This window comes from Dipodomys merriami, unplaced genomic scaffold, assembly GCF_024711535.1.
Source record: "Dipodomys merriami isolate MVZ:Mamm:240054 unplaced genomic scaffold, mDipMer1.0.p SCAF_7, whole genome shotgun sequence".
Taxonomy (NCBI): Eukaryota; Metazoa; Chordata; class Mammalia; order Rodentia; family Heteromyidae; genus Dipodomys; species Dipodomys merriami.
In genome coordinates this window covers 1,709,883-1,730,570 of record NW_027206290.1, presented here as the reverse complement: position 1 = coordinate 1,730,570, position 20,688 = coordinate 1,709,883, and the positions used below count along the sequence as shown (strand labels likewise).

The 20,688-nt window shown below is 42.2% G+C and overlaps 1 protein-coding gene across 2 annotated transcripts in view; it reads left to right on the top strand.

Annotated features, from left to right (window-relative positions):
* The first annotated feature begins 14,914 nt into the window (after positions 1-14,914).
* Ankrd13c (ankyrin repeat domain 13C) overlaps positions 14,915-20,688 on the top strand; it is a 72,797-nt gene continuing 67,023 nt past the window's right edge. Inside the window, exons 1-2 of one of the 2 annotated variants that reach the window (XM_070006935.1) lie at positions 14,915-15,063; positions 19,116-19,926. In XM_070006935.1, coding sequence (XP_069863036.1) covers positions 19,518-19,926 — 409 coding nt within the window. In that variant the 5' untranslated portion in view covers positions 14,915-15,063; positions 19,116-19,517. Of the gene's footprint in view, positions 15,064-18,871; positions 19,013-19,115; positions 19,927-20,688 lie in introns of those variants that run through there. The other variant, XM_070006936.1, reaches the window with a different exon arrangement.

Sequence of the window (20,688 nt, the reverse complement as noted above, 5' to 3'; positions counted from 1 at the left end):
CCCAGTCCCTGAGTTCAGACCGCCAAAAAAATAAAAAAAATAAATTATGACAAGTCAATAGATCGACAATAAAAAGGTAAATTATTAGTATTTCCTTATTTTTTATTTCCTTTATTTTTGTTATTTATTTATTAGTTTATTGTGTATCTGTGCTGGTACTAGGGCTTGAACAAGGGGCACTGTCTCTTAGCTTTTTCATTCAAGGCAGTACTATACCACTTGAGGCACAGCTCCACTTCCTTCCAAGTTTTTGCTGACTGATTGGAGATAAGAGTCTCACTGGATTTCCTTATCCTCCTTCAAACTGTGATATTCAAATCTCAGCCTCCTGCGTAGCTAGGACTACAGGTGTGAACTATCCCCATCAGGCAAAATATGATTTTTTTATGCACATACTAGGGCTTGAACTCAGAGTTTGAGCACTGTGCCTGGGCTTTTTTGCTCAAGGCTAGAGCTCTACCACTTGAGCCCTAGCTCTCCTTTCAGTTTTTTTGGTGGTTAATCAGTTATAGGAGTCCCACTGACTTTCCTACCTGGGCTGGCTTTGAACAGTGAGTCTCAGATCTCAACCATCTGAGTTGCTCAGCTTACAAATATGAGCCACTGGTACCTGGCTCAAAACATAATTTTTGTAAAGCCTATTTTAGGCCCTTTCCATTTCTGTGCTCTCTTCCCCCCCACCCCCCACAGGACTTTTTCACCCTTTCTTCACAAGGTCCAATGATTGCCCTTCCATTGCCGTACACCTCACAGCACTTTGTTCTCATAGACACTTTCCCTGACCTCCAAAAGAAAGGCAGCTTATAGTAACACTTTTGGTATTTTTGTTTTTATTTTGCTTTGAGTCAGTGTTTTCTTTCTTTTTTTTGGGGGGGGGGGTCTGGTCGTGCGGCCTGAACTCTGGTCCTGGGCGCTGTCCCTCAGCTCTTCAGCTCAAGGCTAGCACTCTACCACTTGAGCCACAGCGCCACTTCTGGCTTTTTTCTTATGTGGTGCTGAGGAATCGAACCCAGGGCCTCGAGCATGCAAGGCAAGTGCTCTACCACTGAGCCACCTTCCCAGTCCCAAAGAGTAAGAGTTTTCTTATATTGCCCAGTCTGGTCTGGAACTCTCCTACTGCTCCTGCCTTAGCCTTCCTGTGCTGTCAAGACTACAATCGGCTATTACAGTACTTGAAAGAGTGGCAGCTTTGGTTTTTGTGTGATAATTTAATTAACTGTTTGAAAGAAAGAATAATTTTTCATCAGTAGAATAGAGAATAAGCTCAGGTCAGAAAAGAAAGAGAAAAAAAGAAAGAAAGAAGGAAGGAAGAAAGGAAGGAAATAAAGAACGAAAGAGAGAAGTAAAGGATGAAACAAAGAATTAAAGAAAAAAGAGAAAAAATAAAAAGTGTCTTATACTGGTAAACCCTAGTGGCTTACACATGTAGTCCTAGCTACTCAGGAGGCTGAGATATTAGGATCACAATTTGAAGCCTGCCTGGGCAGGAAAGTCTATGAAACTCTTCTCACCAGTTAAAAAGCCAGATGTGGAGCTGTGGCTCAAGTGATAGAGCTCTAGCTTTGAGCACAAAAGCTTGGGGATCATTCCCTATACCAGAAAAAGAAAGAAACAAAGAGAAAGGAAGAAAGGAAGGAAGGAAGGAAAGAATGGAAGGAAGGAAGGAAGGAAGGAAGGAAGAAAGAAAGAAAGAAAGAAAGAAAGAAAGAAAGAAAGAAAGAAAGAAAGAAAGAAAGAAAGAAAGAGAAAGAAAAGAAAAGGAAGAAAGAAAAAAGAGAAGAGAAAAGGTAAAGAGAAGAGCAAAAAAAAGAAAAGGAACAAGGAGGAAAAAAAAGGGCTAGGGAATAATTCAAGTGTAGAGCACCTGCCCAGCAAGCATGAAACATATATTCAAAGCTGAGAATGATACAAAGAAAAAGAGTCAGGCACAGGTGGTTTAAGCTTATAATCCTAGCTATTCAGGAGGCTGAGATCTGAGAACATCAAAACCAGCCCAGACAGACAAATCTTTGAGACTCAAATCTCCAATTAACCAGCAAAAAGCTGAGCAAGAATGTAAGGCCTTGAGTTCAAGACACACACACACACACACACACACACACACACACACACACACATCACAAAAGAACAGAAAATAAAATGAAATTAAAAAAAAAGAATTCGATTCTGAGCTAAAATAAAAACAAGCCAAACCACAACATACGTTGTATCAAAAACTCTAAATACAAAATATTAAGTAATAAATTTAAATGGTTTAAATCCTTTTAAATTTCATTACAGTGCTTGAGAAACTAATTAGCTTTGATTTCTTACCTTCCTACAATGAATTCCTTTTAAAGCTATACAGATAATTAATGCCTGTAAGGTGATTCATGCCTACAATTGTAGCTGCACAGGAGGCTGATACCTGTAAAAGCCATCTGGGTAGTACAATCTTGAGCCTGTATTTGCATTAACCAGCAAAATGCTGGACTGGAGGTGTGACTAAAGTGGCAGTATAAAATATGAAAGCACAATGAAATGTGTGGCCCCTAGTTCAAGACCTGGTATCAGTGTACATACACACACACACACACACACACACACACACACACACACACACACACACACACACACACACACACACAATCATCTTGAGATTTTTTTTTTTTTTTTTGGTCCGGTTGTGGGGCCTGAACTCTGGGCCTGGGCACTGTCCCTCAGCATTTCAGCTCAAGACTAGTGCTCTACCACTTGAGCCACAGCGCCACTTCTGGCTTTTTTCTTTTTGCTTATGTGGTGCTGAGGAATTGAACCCAGGGCCTCAAGCATGCAAGGCAAGCAGTTTACCACTGAGCTATCTTCCCAGCCCCTTGAGATTTTTTTTTTTTTTTTAGTTCTAATCAGTCGTTTTCTGTCTTTAGACAAGGATGGGTTTATTTTATTTTTTCTTAAGTTGTTATATATTTAGTTGTATGTCCTTCAGCTTTCAATCATAGTTATTTTGTCAATGTCATATGCAAAGTTACCAATTTCCTAACAATGAAAAGTTGTAAGACAAATGTAATTTATAAAGGAGGGTGGGGTAACTCAGGTACTGGTGACTCATGCCTGTAATCCTAGCTACTTAGGAGGTTGAGATCTGAAGATCAAGGTTCAAAGCCAGCTGTGGCAGGAGAGCCCATGAGATTCAAGTATGAGTAGATTTCTTTTTGAACAGTGTTACCCCCTCCCTCATTTTCTCCAACTTTTTACCCTCCTGACCCCTTCCCCCTCAAGTTGTATAGTTAATTTCCAACAGAGTGTCCAGTGAGTATCACTGCTGAATTGATTCACTCTTTGTCTCACTGTTTCTGTGATTCCCCCTCCTCTCTCCAAATCAGATAAACTTATATGCAAGACAAAGGATACAGAAATAAAAAACAGTGAAAAAAGGAAATAAACCAAAAGAAAAAAGTAAAGAAAAAAATAACTGCAAAAAATACAATGAAAAAAAAAAAAGAAAACCTCTTGTTTTCATTTCTTGGAGCTTATATGGTCATATCCACATAGCTATTGAGCCATTGTGATTCTCTCCAAAGAATATCCTCCTTTGTTCTCACTGTGTGAATACTCAGAGTGCTGTTAAATTAATCATGTCCAAGGGTAATTATTTGTCTTTTACTACCCATTGGATTTACTTGTAGATTTATAGACATATTCTGGTTATTACAAATGGGAGGAACCATGCAGCATATGTTTCTTTGGGTCTGGCTTACTTTGCTTAATATAGTTTTCCTCGAGTCTTTCCATTCCCTTATGAATGGGGGTAATGTCATTCTTTCTGATGGAAGCATAGAATTACATTGTGAATATATACCATGTTTTCTTGATCAATTCATGCACTGAGGGGCATTTGGGTTGAGCCCATTTCTTAGCTATGGTAAATAATACTGCAGTTAACATGTCTGTGTTGGTAGCTTTAGTGTAAGCTGGTTTGTGGTCATTTGGGTAAATGCCCAGGAGTGGGATTGCTGGGTCATAGGGAAGCTCTATGTTTAGTCTTTTGAGGAATCTCCATACTGCTTTCCAGAGTAGTTAAATAAGCTTACATTCACAACAACAGTATATTAGCATTCCCTTTTTGCCAGATCCCTACCAGCATCTGTTATTCATTTTCTTGATAATGGCCATACATGTTCTTGAATAGGCCAATATCCTATCTGATTACGGGACTTTATAAATGTCCTCAATTTCTCTCTCCTCTCCCCCTTCCTCATCAGATTAGCTAACATTCATCTGCTTTCCACATCCCAGTTCAAAGCTTTCCTCTTCTGGCCAAATTTATCTGAAGCTACTCTTCCCAGAGTTAGCTTCCCTTTGTCATACGTGGGCTCTATAATTCTTACAGTGCTCAATTGCTTGTTTAAATATCCCTCTTTAATGTGTTCCTGTAAAGAAGGGAGCAAAATTTTATCTTAGTATCACTTACATCATGGTTGATTCTGGTGTAAAGAAAACATTCAGGAAGTGGCGCTGTAGCTCAAGTGGTAGAGCGCTCGCCTTGAGCTGAAGAGCTGAGGGACAGCGCCCAGGCCCAGAGTTCAAGCCCCACGACCGACCAAAAAAAAAAAAAAAACTGACGTAATCAAGAGGACAGTAAGACTTAGTCTTTGCCCTTGAAAAAGACTGAAAAATAAATAGTAAAGCACACTGATATTGCCCCATTATTGACTGCTGTGTGTTTTCAATGAAGCTACCTTTTTTTTTTTCTTTTTTGGTCGGTCGTGGGGCTTGAACTCTGGGCCTGGGTGCTGTCCCTCAGCTCTTCAGCTCAAGGCGAGTGCTCTACCACTTGAGCTACAGCGCCACTTCCGGTTTTCTGGTGGTTTATTGGAGATAGGAGTCTCACAGTCTTTCCTGCCCGGGCTGGCTTTGAACCGGGAGCCTCAGATCTCAGCCTCCTGAGTAGCTAGGATTACAGGCGTGAGCCACCAGCGCCCGGCGAAGCTACCTTTTTTAATACAAAAAAGAAACATCTTTGCTCCCAAATGAATTATAAATGAGAATATTACAGAAATTTTGTTCTTATGTCCATCATCCCTTGGAGGAATTTTCTTTTTTCTTTTGTGCCAGCCTGTAAGTTGAAATCAGTTCTAGGCATTGTTCCTGAGCATTTGTGCTTAAGGATAATGCTCTACCACAGCTTAAGCCACAGCTCCACTTCTGTGTTTATTTGGTGCTTTTTTGGAGATAATAGTCTCACAAACTTTGCTGTTTGGGCTGGCTTGGAACCTCAATTCTCATATCTCGGCCTCCTGAGTAGCTATGATTACAAATGTGAACCATTGATGTCCAGTTTAAGACTATCTTATTTATTTAATCTACAATAAATGAAATAATTCAACTTTAAGGATTAGTGAATCAGGCACCAGAGGATCACAACTATAATCCTAGCCACTTCCAAGTAGCTTAGACCTGAGAAGAGAGGATGAAGCTAACCCACACAGAAGTACCAGAGACGCTTATCTCCAACTGACAAGTGAAAAATGGAATTGGAGGCTTAGCTGTAGGCTACACAGGAGACTGAGATCTGGAGGAGAAGGTTCAAAGCTAGCTCAGGCAGAAAACTCTCCCAACTTCCACATCCAAAATATCCTGCTAAAAGTCAGACTAGAGACATGGCCTACTGGTTTAGAGAACCAGCTGAGCAAACAAACCAAGCAAGTATGAGACCAAGAGTTCAGATCCAAGCACTATCCAAAGAAAAAGTCAGTGAGGAATTTTATCCAGTTAAATATGAGAACTATTGAGTCAGTAGTAGACTAGGTTTGGTTTTGTTGTTGTTGTTGTTGTTGTTGTTGTTATCAGTCGTGGGGCCTGAACTCTGGACCTGTGTGCTGTCCCTCAGCTCTTCAGCTCAAGGCTAGCGCTCCACCACTTGAGCCACGGCACCACTTCCAGTTTTTCCTGCTTATGTGGTGCTGAGGAATCGAACTTAGGGCCTCATGCATGCAAGGCAAGTACTCTTCCCAGCCCCAGTAGTAGTTTTTACATAAATGAGTCTGAAATGATATTTCTTTATTTCTGGCTATTTATTTAGGAAATTTTTCTTTAATTTTTACAAAACTTTGTGTTTAGATATATTCATTGAGACATTTCATCCATTAACAATGATCCTATATGCTTTTATTTTGCTAAATTAAAGAGAACATTAATTTTGTAATTTGGTTACAACCCATGGTTCTGCTTGGCACAAGCTTTTCCATGGCCTTGACCACTGTCTGTCTCTTTCATTTCCACACTAGTAGTCAACAGGCCTCTCTCCCCATTACCTCCATCCTCAGCCTGAGAGGTCTTTTAACTATGCAAACCAAATCTTGTCACTACTCCTGAACTCTGTCTGATGGCTTCTCATCTCACTTAGAGTAGAAACCAAAGTCTTTTTTTTTTGGTGGTCCGGTCGTGGGGCCTGAACTCTGGGCCTGGGTGCTGTCCTTCAGCTCTTGAGCTCAAGGCTAGCGCTCTACCACTTGAGCCACAGTGCCACTTCTGGTTTTCTGAGTGGTTTATTGGAGATAAGAGTCTCACAGACTTTCCTTCCCTGGCTGGCTTTGAACTGTAGTACTTAGATCTCAGCCTCCTGAGTAGCTAGGATTACAGGTGTATGCCACTAGAGCCCAGCTTCCCTTAGTTTTTTAATCTGAAGTTGGTAGTCTACCAATTGAGCCACACCTCCTCTTTCAGGGTTTTGATATTAATTGGAGATAAGGGCCTCACAGATTTTCCTTCCCAAAGCCTGGTTTCCAACTGTGGTCCTCAGATCTCAGCCTCCTGAGTAGCTAGGATTACAGGCATGAGCCACCAGCACCTGTTTTCTTGGGGCTTTTTAAAATGTGGTTACTAGCTTAGTAAATCAAATTTTAGGCCAAAGATTATGCATATCTAAGCTGCCAAATTATACCAGTATGGTTGCTTCACAGCTCACAATTTGAGTAACAAGAATTTAAACTATTGCAATTGTAAGGAAAAAAAATGAAAATTTCAGTAATTTGTGATGCTAGCCTAGCTTTAAAATGAAAACTTGATAATGATAATAAAAAGGAGAAGAAAGAAGCCAAGCACCAGTAGCTCACCCCTATAATCCTAGCTATGCAAGAGGCTGAGATCTGAGGATTGTGGTTCAAATCCAGTCCAAGCATAAAAGCCCATGAGACTCTTATCTCCAATGCAACAAAAAGCCAAAAGTGGAGCTGTGGCTCAAGTGGTAGAGTGCTAGCTTTGAGCAAAAATGCTCAGGGACAAAACCTTGAGTTCAAGTCTCATTGGGGGTAGAGAAAAGGGAGACAGGATAAAGAAATAAATCTATAGATAATAATATATAATTTTAAAATGGCCTTTAACAACATAACAAAAAAAAGATATAGTATGGCTAAGGGACTGTAACTGGGAGACTGAGACTAAAAGACAGAAAAACTGAGACAGAGACCGAGTTTGTAAAACCACTTTTGATCCTCACATTCTTATCTACTGTCCTGTAAGAAGAGATGAATAGATTGATTAAGAGGCACCAGATAGGTGACCGAATGTCTAGCTCAAGTGGTATAACATTTGCCTAGACAGTGTGAGACCCTAGGTTCAATGATCAGTATTTCATAAAATAGGGTAAAGAGAAGGCAAGCAGCAAATTTTGCAAATATCAAATATACTCTGTAATTATCATCTATCTTCTCTCTAAAAGGGAAGTGAGACAGGCATTTTTTCCATTCTCCAATGGGAGCCAAACAAATTGGGTTTGTTTCATTCACTTCTCAGAGGTTTCAAAGTTTGTCTTAGAGTTTAGCACGGACCTTCTGAATCACTTCAGGATTTTAATACCCGAAAAGTGTCTCCCAATAAGGAAAAAGTCTCACAAGACCAACTCTTTTAGCAAGGACTTACATTAGCTTACTAGGATTAATGTAGGGAGAAATAGTAAAAAGAAAAAAGTTATTTCCTGAGAACATATAGGAAACCTGAATTAAAGCTTTCATTTTTTGGGGGGGGGGTGTCCGGTCATGGGGCCTGAACTCTGGGCCTGGGCACTATCCCTCAGCTCTTCAGCTCAAGGCTAGCACTCTACCACTTGAGCCACAGCGCCACTTCCGGCTTTTTTCTTTTTGCTTATGTGATGCTGAGGAATTGAACCCAGGGTCTCATGCATGCAAGGCAAGCGCTCTACCACTGAGCTACCTTCCCAGCCCCTGAATTAAAGCTTTCAATTGGTGATTCCTATCAGTACCTTTAATACTTTCTGAGTTGCATGTATACAGGAAATCATGTCATCTAGCAACTCCTAATTCTTAGACAATGGTTTGGAGAGAGTAAAATGGTAAGGCTCCCCAAACCCATAACCTTTGCTAGCTAGGACTTTCATTCTTTCTGACTTTACTCAACCAACAAGGAGTTTCCAGGTTTTTTGTTTGTTATCCATTTTAAAGGATAAAACAGATTTAGATAACCTCTATGAATTCTCATTTTGTAAATTAATAACCAGGAGGTGTGGTATGAAGGAGGTGTGTGCCCATGTGCACGCGCGTGTGCGCACACACACATGCACACACGCACACATGCACACTAGAATTGGGATTGGAACTTGGCCTCTCACTTGGCTTTTTCTCTCAATGTTGGGATGACATTAACTTGCAATGGTAGGGTTGACGCTATAATCTTGTTGTTGTTGTTAATGTTAATTGTAGTACAAAGAGGTTACAATTCCATAAGTCAAGGAATGAGTATAATGTTGATTGGAGAATGTCACCCTTCCTTCATTTTTCCCCATTTGAAGCTATAATCTTATGTATAACATATATATTACTGAGAATTGGGGCAGATCACTCACACCTATATGAATAGATGGCTAGAGTACTACTACTACAAAATAAAATTGATGCCTCCAGAAGAGCTTTAGAAAATCCAGAAAGGAGCTTAGTAGGTCTGGATGCTGGTTCAGAAACACTAAAAATACACAAAACCATGAAGTGAAAAGGACAGTATGTGGTATTAAGACATTGTAGATGGAAGATGAGCTTAGAATGATAGAGTCGCTGTTACAAAGGTAGAGAAAGGGAAGTACATTTCTCTCAGCTGAGAGTAGAGCAAGGCTGATTGTACACCTCTCTGAGAAGTTACTATGGGACCAAGGGCCAGACTTTACACTTCCTTTTTATTTTCCTTACAGAAACACATTCCCAAATAGCCACTAATATAGGAAACTGAAGGCCCTAAGTTTTACCTTTCTTAAAATAGAACTCAAAGTGTTCTTGTCTGTGTAGCATCCAATGGGCGGTAGGGGATGAGGAGAGAGTAGTTTTCTTTTCCTTTTACAATTTTATAATTTTATTATCACTATCCAACTGTTCTTGCCTAGGGTAAGTTCCTTATGAACTATTTCAACTTTCAAATTATACTCTCAGGATTTCTATACCAGTGAGCATTAGGTAATTGGTGTTATACAATCATACACTACAAGAGAACAGACTGAATCTTGCTAGTGCAAAGATAATGATAAGCACATGACTGAGCAAAATTCATTCAACTGTAAATGAAGCTAATCCTAGTATCTAACTCATGGGTTTGTATATGGAATAAATGAGTTCATACATTCAAAGTCTATGGTGAGACTTCAAGAAGTGTTATTTGATTTAAGTGGTGCTGTGGCTCAAGTGGTAGAGTGCTAGCCTTGAGCTGAAGCGCAGAGGGACAGCTCCCAGGCCCAGAGTTCAAGGCCCAAGACCGACAAAATAAAAGTGTTATTTGAAACCTAAGACTACAAAAGCATAGGAAATGAAATAAAATAGCCCTTAAATTTCTAAGTCCTGGATGAAGGAGGCTGCAGAAAGAAAAAAATAAGAACTAGATCACCTGGGAACTAATAGCTAGCACCTATAATTCTAGCTATTTAGGAGGTGAAATTTGATGATTGAGGTTCAAAGCTAGACCAGGTAGACAAGTATGAGTGAGTATGTATACCTACAGTATAAAAGAGAACTTGGAAAAGATGATGTTTAAAAATTAGATAAGGTGGGCTGGGAAGGTGGCTCAGTGGTAGAGCGCTCGCCTTGCATGCATGAGGCCCTGGGTTCGATTCCTCAGCACCACATAAGCAAAAAAGAAAAAAGCCGGAAGTGGCGCTGTGGCTCAAGTGGTAGAGCGCTAGCCTTGAGCTGAAGAGCTGAGGGATAGCACCCAGGCCCAGAGTTCAGGCCCCATGACTGGACCCCAAAAAAATAAAATAATAAAATAAAACATTGGTTTTAAAAAAATTAGATAAGGTTTAAAAATTACAGATGGTTTTGTCAAAATGAAGATGAATATGTGTTGAATAGCTTTTGTTTAAAATTAATCTACACGACCATGTTTCTTCCCTTCTTCTGTTTCCCTTTGTCCTCTTCCTCCTCCTTTTACTATCTGTGGTTATTTAACAATAACTAAAACTGTAGGAACTAAGAATACTTGTGGTAAATTGTGTGTATGTGCATATATAGGCATGTAAAAGCCATAGGATAGTTTAAAATATCTAGTATTTCATTAATAGGTCACATCCATTAGGAACATTCTCAGTATCTTTCTGAGATGAGAAATTGAAAACATTTTGCTTTTAATTTTATGGGTTTTGTTTTTGTTTTTGTTTTTTGTCAGTTGTCAGATTCCACTGGTGGTTAATTGGAGAAAAGAGTCTGACAGACTTTCCTGCCTGGGCTGTCTTTGAACCTCAATCCTTAGATATCAGCCTCCTGAGTAGCTAGGATTACAAGTGTGAGCCACCAGTAACTGGCTTTATATGTCTTCAGTGTATAGATACCACAATGAAATATCTCTCCAAGACATAAAACTAAGAAATAAGTTATTTGAAAGTGAAATTTTGAAATGATCACACAATAAATTGAAATAGAAATGTGAAAAATAACCAAAAAGCACAAATTAGCTTTCTGGACCAGACTTGGCAATAACTATGATGAGTGTTCTACTATAGCTGAAGGATGATGAGCAGATGCATGTATCCCTCATCAAGGAGTGCAAAGGAAGAATTAGAGAGGCAAGAGTTGGCACTGATCATCCTGTAGCAGGTGTTTGTGAGGAGTGGCTTGGTATGCTTCTGGTCTTGTGAGTCTCCATCTGTCTCACAGACAGAAATCTGTGGACCTCCCACATTAGGCTCCAGAACCATGCCATTAAATATTAGAACCAAATAACGGACTCTGTATTCTGATTCCATGCTTACCAAGCTGCCCTTTGCTTGTTTGGCTTTTAAGTTATTTTATGGATGTGTTGACAAATTTTAGGCTAGAATTATGACATGTTAGTCTCCTTTTTAATTTTTAGACAGGTCTTGCTATGTGTCCCAGGCTGGCCTCAAACTTGATGTTTTCTTGCCTCAGTCTCCCTGGTGCTGGGGTTATCGGTGTGTACCGCCATGCCTAGTTGACATATTAGTCTTTTATTCTGGCCTATCTCAGATCCGTCCTGAAAAATGGGACCATTATCAGAAAATGATATTTCTTTACTTGTCACACCGAGTGACAAGTGTGTGGTGACTCTCTCTTAAGAAGTGCTGTGATATGAGGCTCTTGAGTGCCAACCAGTAGTTTCCAAACAAAATGCTTTGTCATTCTCTAGTCAAATGATCCTTTCAGACAGAGAGCCACATTAAGTTTAGATTTTAGCAGTTGGAGGGGCCTCAGTAGTTGAATAAGTACTTGCATTATTTTTCTTTTCTTCCCTTCCCTCCTCTCCTTCCTCTCCTTCCTTTCGTCCATCCCTCTTTACTCTCCCTTGTTCCTTCCCTTCTTATATGAGGTTACTATGTACCCTGGGCTGGCCTCAAACTGGTGATCTTTCCTCAGCCTCTCAAGTGTTGAGATAACAGGCAGGATCCCTGGGTGACTTATTTTTCTTATTTTCTATGTTCTCAATATTGCCTCCAAAGGACCCAAGTGATACTATTTTGGGGTGCTGTAAAAGTGGAATGTGAGGGTGAGAAAGAATTAAGAGCTGGAATGAGAAAGTTAGAGAATCAGAATTGGTGTCACAAAACTGTATTCCTCAACTCTCCCTCAGCCTCTACTTTCTTTCCTTCAAAGGAAAATGAGGACATGCTGTGAATCAAGGGTCTGGGAGAGCTCAGGACAAGAATCGTGAGAAGTAGGATCCAAGGAAGAGTGTTGGTAAAGTTAACACTTGTTTCTGAAAAACAGGTAAGGAGATAAAATAACTCAAATAGGCAAAGTCATAATAAAGGAAAGTTGTGAGTATTATTTAGTTTGTTTTTACATTATTTTGTTTGTTTTTACATATGGAGTTACAGTCAAATGATAATTCACAGTACATCTCAATAATGTTCAATAAAGCAGTCTATCATTAATTAATTAATTGCATACTTACTGAAGTCATACCACTGCAAAATTCTGGTCAGGGGTGGATCTGGAGAATAGATATTGTAAATAAATATTCATGCAGTATTTGAGATTTTGCCCTTTGCTTACCTGACAGTGAAAGTTAGCTGGGTGCCTTGTGTCTTCATTCAATAAAGTGGCAATTCAAATGGTGAATGAATGCCAGTTGTTAATGTAGGGACAGGTTGGAAATTTAAAAAACAAAAACAAAACAAAGGCAAAACAGTCTGTTGGCAGTTTTAAGACATGATAGTATGAACCCAAACCTGGCACCTGGAAAAGCCAGAGAAATGATTTTTATTTCAGAGCTGTACAATTGGTAGAAAGATCAGTATTTGGTAACTGGCTCAATGTAGCCCAAAAAGAAAGACAGGAGTTTCATATGAAAGTGAAACACAGACTTGAATAAAAATTTAGTCAGTAGAGTTGCTGATGCAGGTTAGTTCTATTTGGAGCATGTTGATCTGATGTTCTTGGGGGAATTCTTAGGCTAATTAATAGAGAATAGAGTAGGAAATATTCTGGGCAACCAAATAATTTAATTTAAAAATAAAACAGATCCAAGAAGCCAAGTTCACTAAAATCTCTCTCTCCTCTATCCATCTAATCTCTCTCTCTCTCCATCTGTCTGTCCATTGATCCACCCACATACCCCATTTAGTCATTTACATAACTACCTTTGCTGTTCTAAAAACTCTTCACTTACTGAAAACTTCATTCCTATGAATGATTTAATTCTCTTTCTCCAAGCTTTGTTGGTGATTTAAATATAATTTCATTTAGAGACATTTGTGCCTTTTCTATTTCGTTTCATCTCATCGACCTGGCTCTCAAGCTTCTGGCATCTTCTCTTCTTTTCCTCTTCTATCAGTCACTGTGTTTATTTGTCTCAGAGTAATTGCTTTCTTCAGGAACTTCCAGATATTGGATTTGGTTTCCCTGGCAACTCCTGTTTCGAAGAATTATTTTTTTTTCCTGATTATTTAAGAGCAATTCAAGGGAATCACCAATAACCACTGGATAGAAATAGTAAAAGAGAATGAAAGTGCCCACTACAGCCTCTGAGAAAGGAAGTGAAAAGCAAAATACTAAGACCTATGCAAATGGAAATAAAGTGTGTGAGAAAATACTGATGGATAGATTTACATGCCCTGTGATTTATATTTGATAAAGAACTGTTGTGTGTGAAGTGGACTATCTCTTCAAATGAAAGTGTTCCTAAGCCATGGATTAACCACTATGGAGTCAGGTAATGAGTATATTTCCTTTGGACAATGTCTTATTTGTTTTAATATTTTTTATTTTTATTTTTTGGTCGGTCGTGGAGCTTGAACTGTGGGCCCAGACCCTGATCCCTCAGCTCTTCAGCTCAAGGCTAGAACTCCACCACTTAACCCACTGTGCCACTTTAGGTTTTCTAGTGGTTAATTAGAGATAAGAATTTTATGGCCTTTCTTGACCAGGCTGGCTTTGAACCGCAATCCTCAGATCTCAGCCTCCTGAGTAGCTAGAATTATAGGTGTGAGCCATCAGTGCCGGACGTTATTTTAATTTTTTGTGCTGATACTGTTTGATCAAACCCATATTCTTAGTCTTGTCTAGTCAATGAATAGAGAAAGCATTTAATAAAACTGTTTAAAAGTTGAAACATACCTATTTAGTAGAAGGATTTTTTTTCCCTACTAATCAAGGTTAAATGAATGTAATTTGTTTTGTTGTTGTTTTTGTTTTTCGTTTTGTCAGTCGTGGGGTTTGAATTGTCTGGGCGCTGTCCCTGAAGTTTTTCTACTCAAGACCCTACCACTTTGGGTCAAGGCGCCATTTCCGGTCTTCTGGTGGTTGAGATAAAAGTTCACAGACTTTTCTGCCCGGGTTGCCTTCAAACCATGATTCTCAGATCTCAGCTTCCTGAGAAACTAGGATTATAGGCTTGAGCCACCAGCGCCCGGCATACTGGATTCTTAACCATAGCAAGAGGAAATATAGTGTTCTAACCTGAGTACTGTCTAGTAAATTCAATAGCTCAGATACATTCTTGAGTTTTGGGATTGAATTCTGTGTTGTTCATATTTTAATGAAAAGTAAATGTCCATTTACTTGGACGGTGTCCAGGCCCTGAGTTTAAGTCCCAAGATCTGTAAATACACACGCACACACGCACACACACAGTGTAAACATGCTATTTGTGCATGAAATTATTCACTTATTACATATAGATAATTAATGATTATATTTTTTCATATTTAATCCCAAACAAAACACTCCTGTTATGTTTCCTTCCTTTTTAGGTGTCTGCTTCTGGGTGAAAATGGCGTTTGTCTATCTTTCCACCTAAACCCCATTATGAAGTAGTTCTACTATGTGGAAGGTTTAGTCCCACCTTGGACTCAGATATGAGTCCTGATTGGCCAGGACTAACAAGTGTCATCCCATCCTTTATAGGGATTGGCTGATGTAACTTATGCCTGAGCCAATCAGTGTTCTGCTGGATACGTAGCCTGAACAGTATTGTCTCGGTTGGCACGAAGCCACTGGTAAGGCTGGCAGCCATATGTGTCCTTGAGGCTCCCGAGGACGCTCCAAAAGCCAATTTAGGCTGAAGGAGTCACATGAGCCTCACAAGGGATTTGGAGATCATTCTTGAAGACTTGCCTCTGCACTTTTTTGTTATGTAAGTTGAATTTACTGTTCCTTGTAAATGAACAAATGAGTACTCCGGTTCAGTAGCTAACCTGAGTGTCCTAAAATTTCAGTTAAGAGTGTTTACAGTTGGTTTGGTACATTGTACATACTTTGGGATTTTTTTTTTTTCGGTGGTGCTGGTCATGGGGCTTGAAGTCAGAGTCTGAGCACTGTTACCAACCTTTTGTATTCAAGATTAATCCTCTACTTCTTTGAGTTACAGCTCTCCTTCCAGGTTTTAGGGAGATAAAAGTCTCAAGAATTTCCCTGGCTTGGCTTTGAACTGAAATCCTCAGATCTCAGCTTCCTGAATACCTAGGATTACAGCCATGAGCCACCAGTGCCTAGCAGGGCCTTGACCCCCACAAGACTGGTGCTCTACCATTTAAGTTATGCTCCAGCCCTTTTTGCACTGGCTATCTTAGATTACAATTCTACTATTTATGCTGGGATCACAAGCAAGTTGCCAACATCTGGCTTATCTGTGGTGTGTGTGTGTGTGTGTGTGTGTGTGTGTAAAGTGGGAAAGAAAAAAGGAAAAGGAAGAACAGGTAATTCACTTTATAATCTGTTTTCTCTATATATAATAAATAAACAAATAAATAAATATATATAGGTTCCTAAATTGTATGGTTTTCCTGAAAAGGAAAATATTAACATGCTATATTCCCAACTTAAAGATCCCTGAAAAAAATCTTTTTTTTCTTTTTTTTTTTTAAGAATAAAGTCTAAATCTTTTTAGGGAAGTCAGCATAGGCTTTTTTTTTCTTTCTTTTTTTAGGCTTGTGGTTAACTAACATTTTACCAGAGGAAACACACCTCTACTTTGGGCTCTGTGTGTGTGTGTGTGTGTGTGTGTGTGTGTGTGTGTGTGTGTGTGTGTGTGTGTGTGTGTGTGTGTGTGTGTGTGTGTGTGTGTGTGTGTGTGTGTGTGTTGTGTGTGTGTGTGTGTGTGTGTGGATTGTGGGGCTTGAACTCAGGGCCTGGGTATTATCCCTGAGCAATTTTTGCTCAAGGGATCTACCACTTTGAGCCACAGCTCTACTTCCAGTTTTCTTTTTCTTCTGGTTGTGGGGCTTGAACTCAGGCCCTGGGCATTGCCCCTGAGCCTCTTGTGCTCAAGGCTAGCCCTCTACTACTTGAGCCACAGTTTCACTTCCATTTTTTTTTGAGTGGTTAACTGGAGATAAGAGTGATAAGTCTCACAGGGACTTTTCTCTCAGGCTGGGTTTGATCCTGATTCTCAGATCTCAGCCTACTGAGTAACTAAATTTAAGATATAAACAACCTGTGCTTGGCTCACTTTGGGCTTTTTGTTGGTTAGGTGGAGATAAGATTCATAAGAACTTGTCTGCCTAAGGCTGGAATCCAATCTCATCCTCCTGAATAGCTAGATTTTTTTGTGTGTAAAGCCACATCCAATTTCAAGTATAAACCTTTTTTTTTTTTTTTTTTTTTTTTTTTTTGTAGGTCGTGGGGCTTGAACTCTGGGCCTGGGCGCTGTCCCTCAGCTCTTCAGCTCAAGGCAAGCGCTCTACCACTTGAGCTACAGGGCCACTTCCAGTTTTCTGGTGGTTTATTGGAGATAGGAGTCTCACGGTCTTTCCTGCCCGGGCTGGCTTTGAACCGAGATCATCAGATCTCAGCCTCCTGAGTAGCTAGGATTACAGGCGTGAGCCACCAGCGCCCGGCTAAAGTATAAACCTTTTTATTTTATTTTTTTTTTTGGTGTGAGACTTGAACTTGAGGCCTTTACACTGTTCCTTAGCTCTTTTGCTCAAGGCTATCTTTAAGCCACAGAGCCACTTCTGATTTTCTGGTGGTTAATTGGAGGTAAGAATCTCAAGGCCTTTCCTCTCCTGGCTACTCAGTCTCTTGAGTAGCTCAGATTATAGGCATGAGCCACCAGCACCTGGCTAAAGGATAAGACTTTTTTTTTTTTTTTTTGGTAAGTCCTGGGGCTTGAACACTCTTTAAGCCCTTTCACTCAAGGCTAGTGCTCTACCACTTTGAGCCATTGCACTACTTCCCATTTTCTGGTCATTACTCGGAGATTTAGAGAGTGTCTAGGACTTTCCTCTTTGGTCTGGCTTTGAACTGCGATCCTCACACCTCAGCCTCCAGAGTAGCTAGGATTATAGGTGTGAACCACCAGTGCTGGGCAATTATAAATTTTTATGGTGACATTCAAAAGCCTGCATGATTGGATGTAGTTCTAGAGTCAGATTTAATTGACTTAATTTTTCAATTTTGAAGTTGAATAATATTCTTCAGCCAATAATTGTAAAGATAATACTTACCACTAGGTGTGTCAACCCCTGCCAGGTGCTGGTGGCCTATAATCCTAGCTACTCAGGAGTCTGACATCTGAACATGATAGTTCCAAGCCATCCCAGGCAGAAAAGTCTGTAAGACTTACTTCCAAAATTAACCACCAAAAAAGTGGATGCTCCAAGTGGTAGAATGCTAGCCTTTAGCAAAAAAAAAATAAAAAGAGTCGACCCTATTGTCAGGTTTAGGATTCACAATAAATATGGGCTATTATGGTAGAACAAAATACTGTGTATGTGTTCATTCTTTTGATTGCTCAGGAAGTTCTTTTGAGGTGCTGATTTGGTCTGTGTGTGTGTGTGTGTGTGTGTGTGTGTGTGTGTGTGTGTGTGTGTGTGTGTGTGTGTGTGTGTGTGTGTGTGTGTATGCATGAGACAGAAATGTTGTATTTATGGGTTTATCAATTATTGTAGATAGGTCTTTAGTCTTACAAAGGTTCTTTGATATACAACTGAATGTTTGAACATAGATGAACCACCATCATCCTCTCAAACACGAAAAAACTAAAATAAATTCATTAGAAAAAAGTAGGCTGTTATAGTGACACAGAGGTTTTTGCAAAACGCGGGTCTAAACCTAGGCTCTCACTAGGTTTTTGGTTGTTTCAGGGTTCAGTACCTTGAACTCTCAATCATGGCTGGCCCTCTACCACTTGAGTCACACCCCCAGCCCGATTTTTTGCTGGCTCATTAGAGTCTCAGTGACTTTTCTGCCTGGATTAGTTTTGAACCACTATCCTTGCAGACCTCGGCCACATGAACAGCTACAGATGTGATTACCAGCACCCAGAGAGGTAGCTTTTTTTCCTTGGCAAATGCTCTCCCTGCATCTACTGACTTAGATCTCCAGCGCTGTTTCCTTTATTTATTTTCCAGTAGGCGGGGTGGAGCGAGATCGTCAAGTTTAGGAAAGAATAACTTGGAGAGAAGCAGCAGTCAGAGAAAAACAGGAAACGGGTGATAAAAACGGATGCAAATGTTGACAGTGTTTGTATAACTCTCCTGCACAGCCTCTTCATTCAGCGCTGGGCAGCTTTGGTTACCTTATCAAAGCCTTATGGTTGTTGGATGCCATCTGAGCATCCATCAGATACGTTCACCCTGACCCGTTCCCCAAGCGCGTCTCTAACCAGTATTGGAGGGACCTCCCTCCTCCGAGTTCGCTGCAGTGCCAGCGCGTCGTTTTCCCACGTCATCCACTGAGATTCCTCCAACATTATAAGCATTTCCCCTGCCCTCCTTTCTGCGTGCCCCAGCTCCCAGCGCCAGCCGTGCTCCGGGGACTCAGTGGCCCGGCGTGACCCCCTGTCCCCCCAGGTAGCTCAGCGCCAGGCGCGCAGTGCAGGTGCTTAGGTAAAGGCGTCGGGCACGAGTGTCCCGTGCCATCTCAGTGACATCACATCCTGCGCGCAGCGACGTCATTCAGCACGCCTCCGCGGGAGCCTCCGAGGCTTCTATGGCCGGGGATAACAGCGCCGAATGTCCCCTGACAGCAGGCTGCGGCTGCAGGCCGCCCACGGCCGGCGCGGCCCGACGCTTTCGGCAAAGCCAGACGTCGGCTGTCGGCCTGGGACGCGCCGGGCGCGAAGCGACCTGGGAATAGGATAGGTGCGTGGGAGGGAGCGGAGGGGAGGGGGACACGGGAGGAGGAGACGGGAGGAGGGAACGAACGGCTCACTTATCGCGATGTTTCCTCCCTTCAAACTCCCAGGGGAGCTCTCGCGAGAGGAGCAAAGGAAGATGGCTGTGCCCTGTTTTTCCCCGTGAGGCCGTGGTGGCGGCGACTGCGGCGGCGGTGACTAGACTCTCGGCGTCTCGGGCCTCGGCACTCCGACTCCTCCCTCCTGCCCTGTCTCCATCCCCTCCCTCCCCCGCCCCCCCCCCCCCCGCGAGCGCGCGCCCGCTCCTCGGCGCCTAGGCGGGAGTCGCCGCCTCTTCCTCCGGGAGATGCGGGCGTCCGGGGCCCCGGGGCGCTCCGGGAGTTCCTGCTGCGCCCCAGGCTCCCGGCCGCCGCTCTAAGCGCCTCGCGCCGCCGCCGCCGCCGCCGCCCCGGCTCGGCCCGCCGCCCGCGGTGAGCCTCGGGCGTCCCCGCACGGCTCCCCCGGCGGCGGCGATGACCGGGGAGAAGATCCGCTCCCTGCGGAGGGACCACAAGCCCAGCAAGGAGGAGGAGGGCGACCTGCTGGAGCCCGGCGATGAGGAAGCGGCGGCCGCCCTCGGCGGCACCTTCACCGCCGGAGGCAGGATGGGCAAGGGCGGCCGAGCCTGCCACAAGATCTTCAGTAACCACCACCACCGGCTGCAGCTGAAGGCGGCCCCCGCCCCCGGCGCGCCCGCCGCGCCGCTGCACAACTCCGTGACCACCCCGGCTCCCGCGGCCGGCCCCAATCCCGAGGCTGCGGTCGCCGAGGAAGGCCACTGCCCCGCACACTACCCGGTGCACGAGTGCGTCTTCAAGGGGGACGTGAGGAGACTCTCCTCCCTCATCCGCACGCACAATATCGGGCAGAAGGATAATCACGGTGAGGTTTGCCGGCCCCTCTCCACCTTGCCTCCCCCCCCCCAACCCCCGCCCCCTCGAGCCTAGGGTGTAGGTTTAGTTACCTCCAGGCCTCCGGGACCGCAGGCTCCCCTCCCGCAGACCCTTCATCCCTCCCTCGCCTTTGCCCATCATCTGGGACGAGTGCCCGTAAATCATAACCGGTTCTGTAGTAGGATGCCAGTGGTCTGGAGGATGATTCTTGTGGGTGCAAAAGGGATGGTTTCCCCTTGCCCACTTCAGAGTGCTCTGGGAAAAGCTTTTTCTTTTCTTTTCTTTTCTTTTTTTCTCTTCCCCATCTTTGAGACAGGCTTACAATGTACTGATTGTTACCTGTCAGGAATTTTAGGTTAACTTGTAATCCAGCCTCCTTTTGTTTATGAACTACATTTTTTTTCTTCGTTCCCTATTGAGATAATGAATTTTAAACATATACGTTACCCACCTTAACATTACCCAGGGACAGATTCCTACCTAGACTGTAATTGGTTGTGATTTTTATCTGCTACCAGGTTGCTGTGTACCCCACCCGCCAGCCCTGCGGGTTAGGAAACTTAGAGTTCTGAAAACTACACCATAGAAATTTGTTGGTATTGGAGGCTTATAACAAAGTGACATCTCAGTAGCTATTTTGTTTATTCATTGCCTGTTGTATTTATACAGATGTTAATACAGTGGTTTTGTTTGATGACTTACTAAAAATAGTATTGATTTTTTTTTCATAATTTTTCCTAGCCTATTTGAG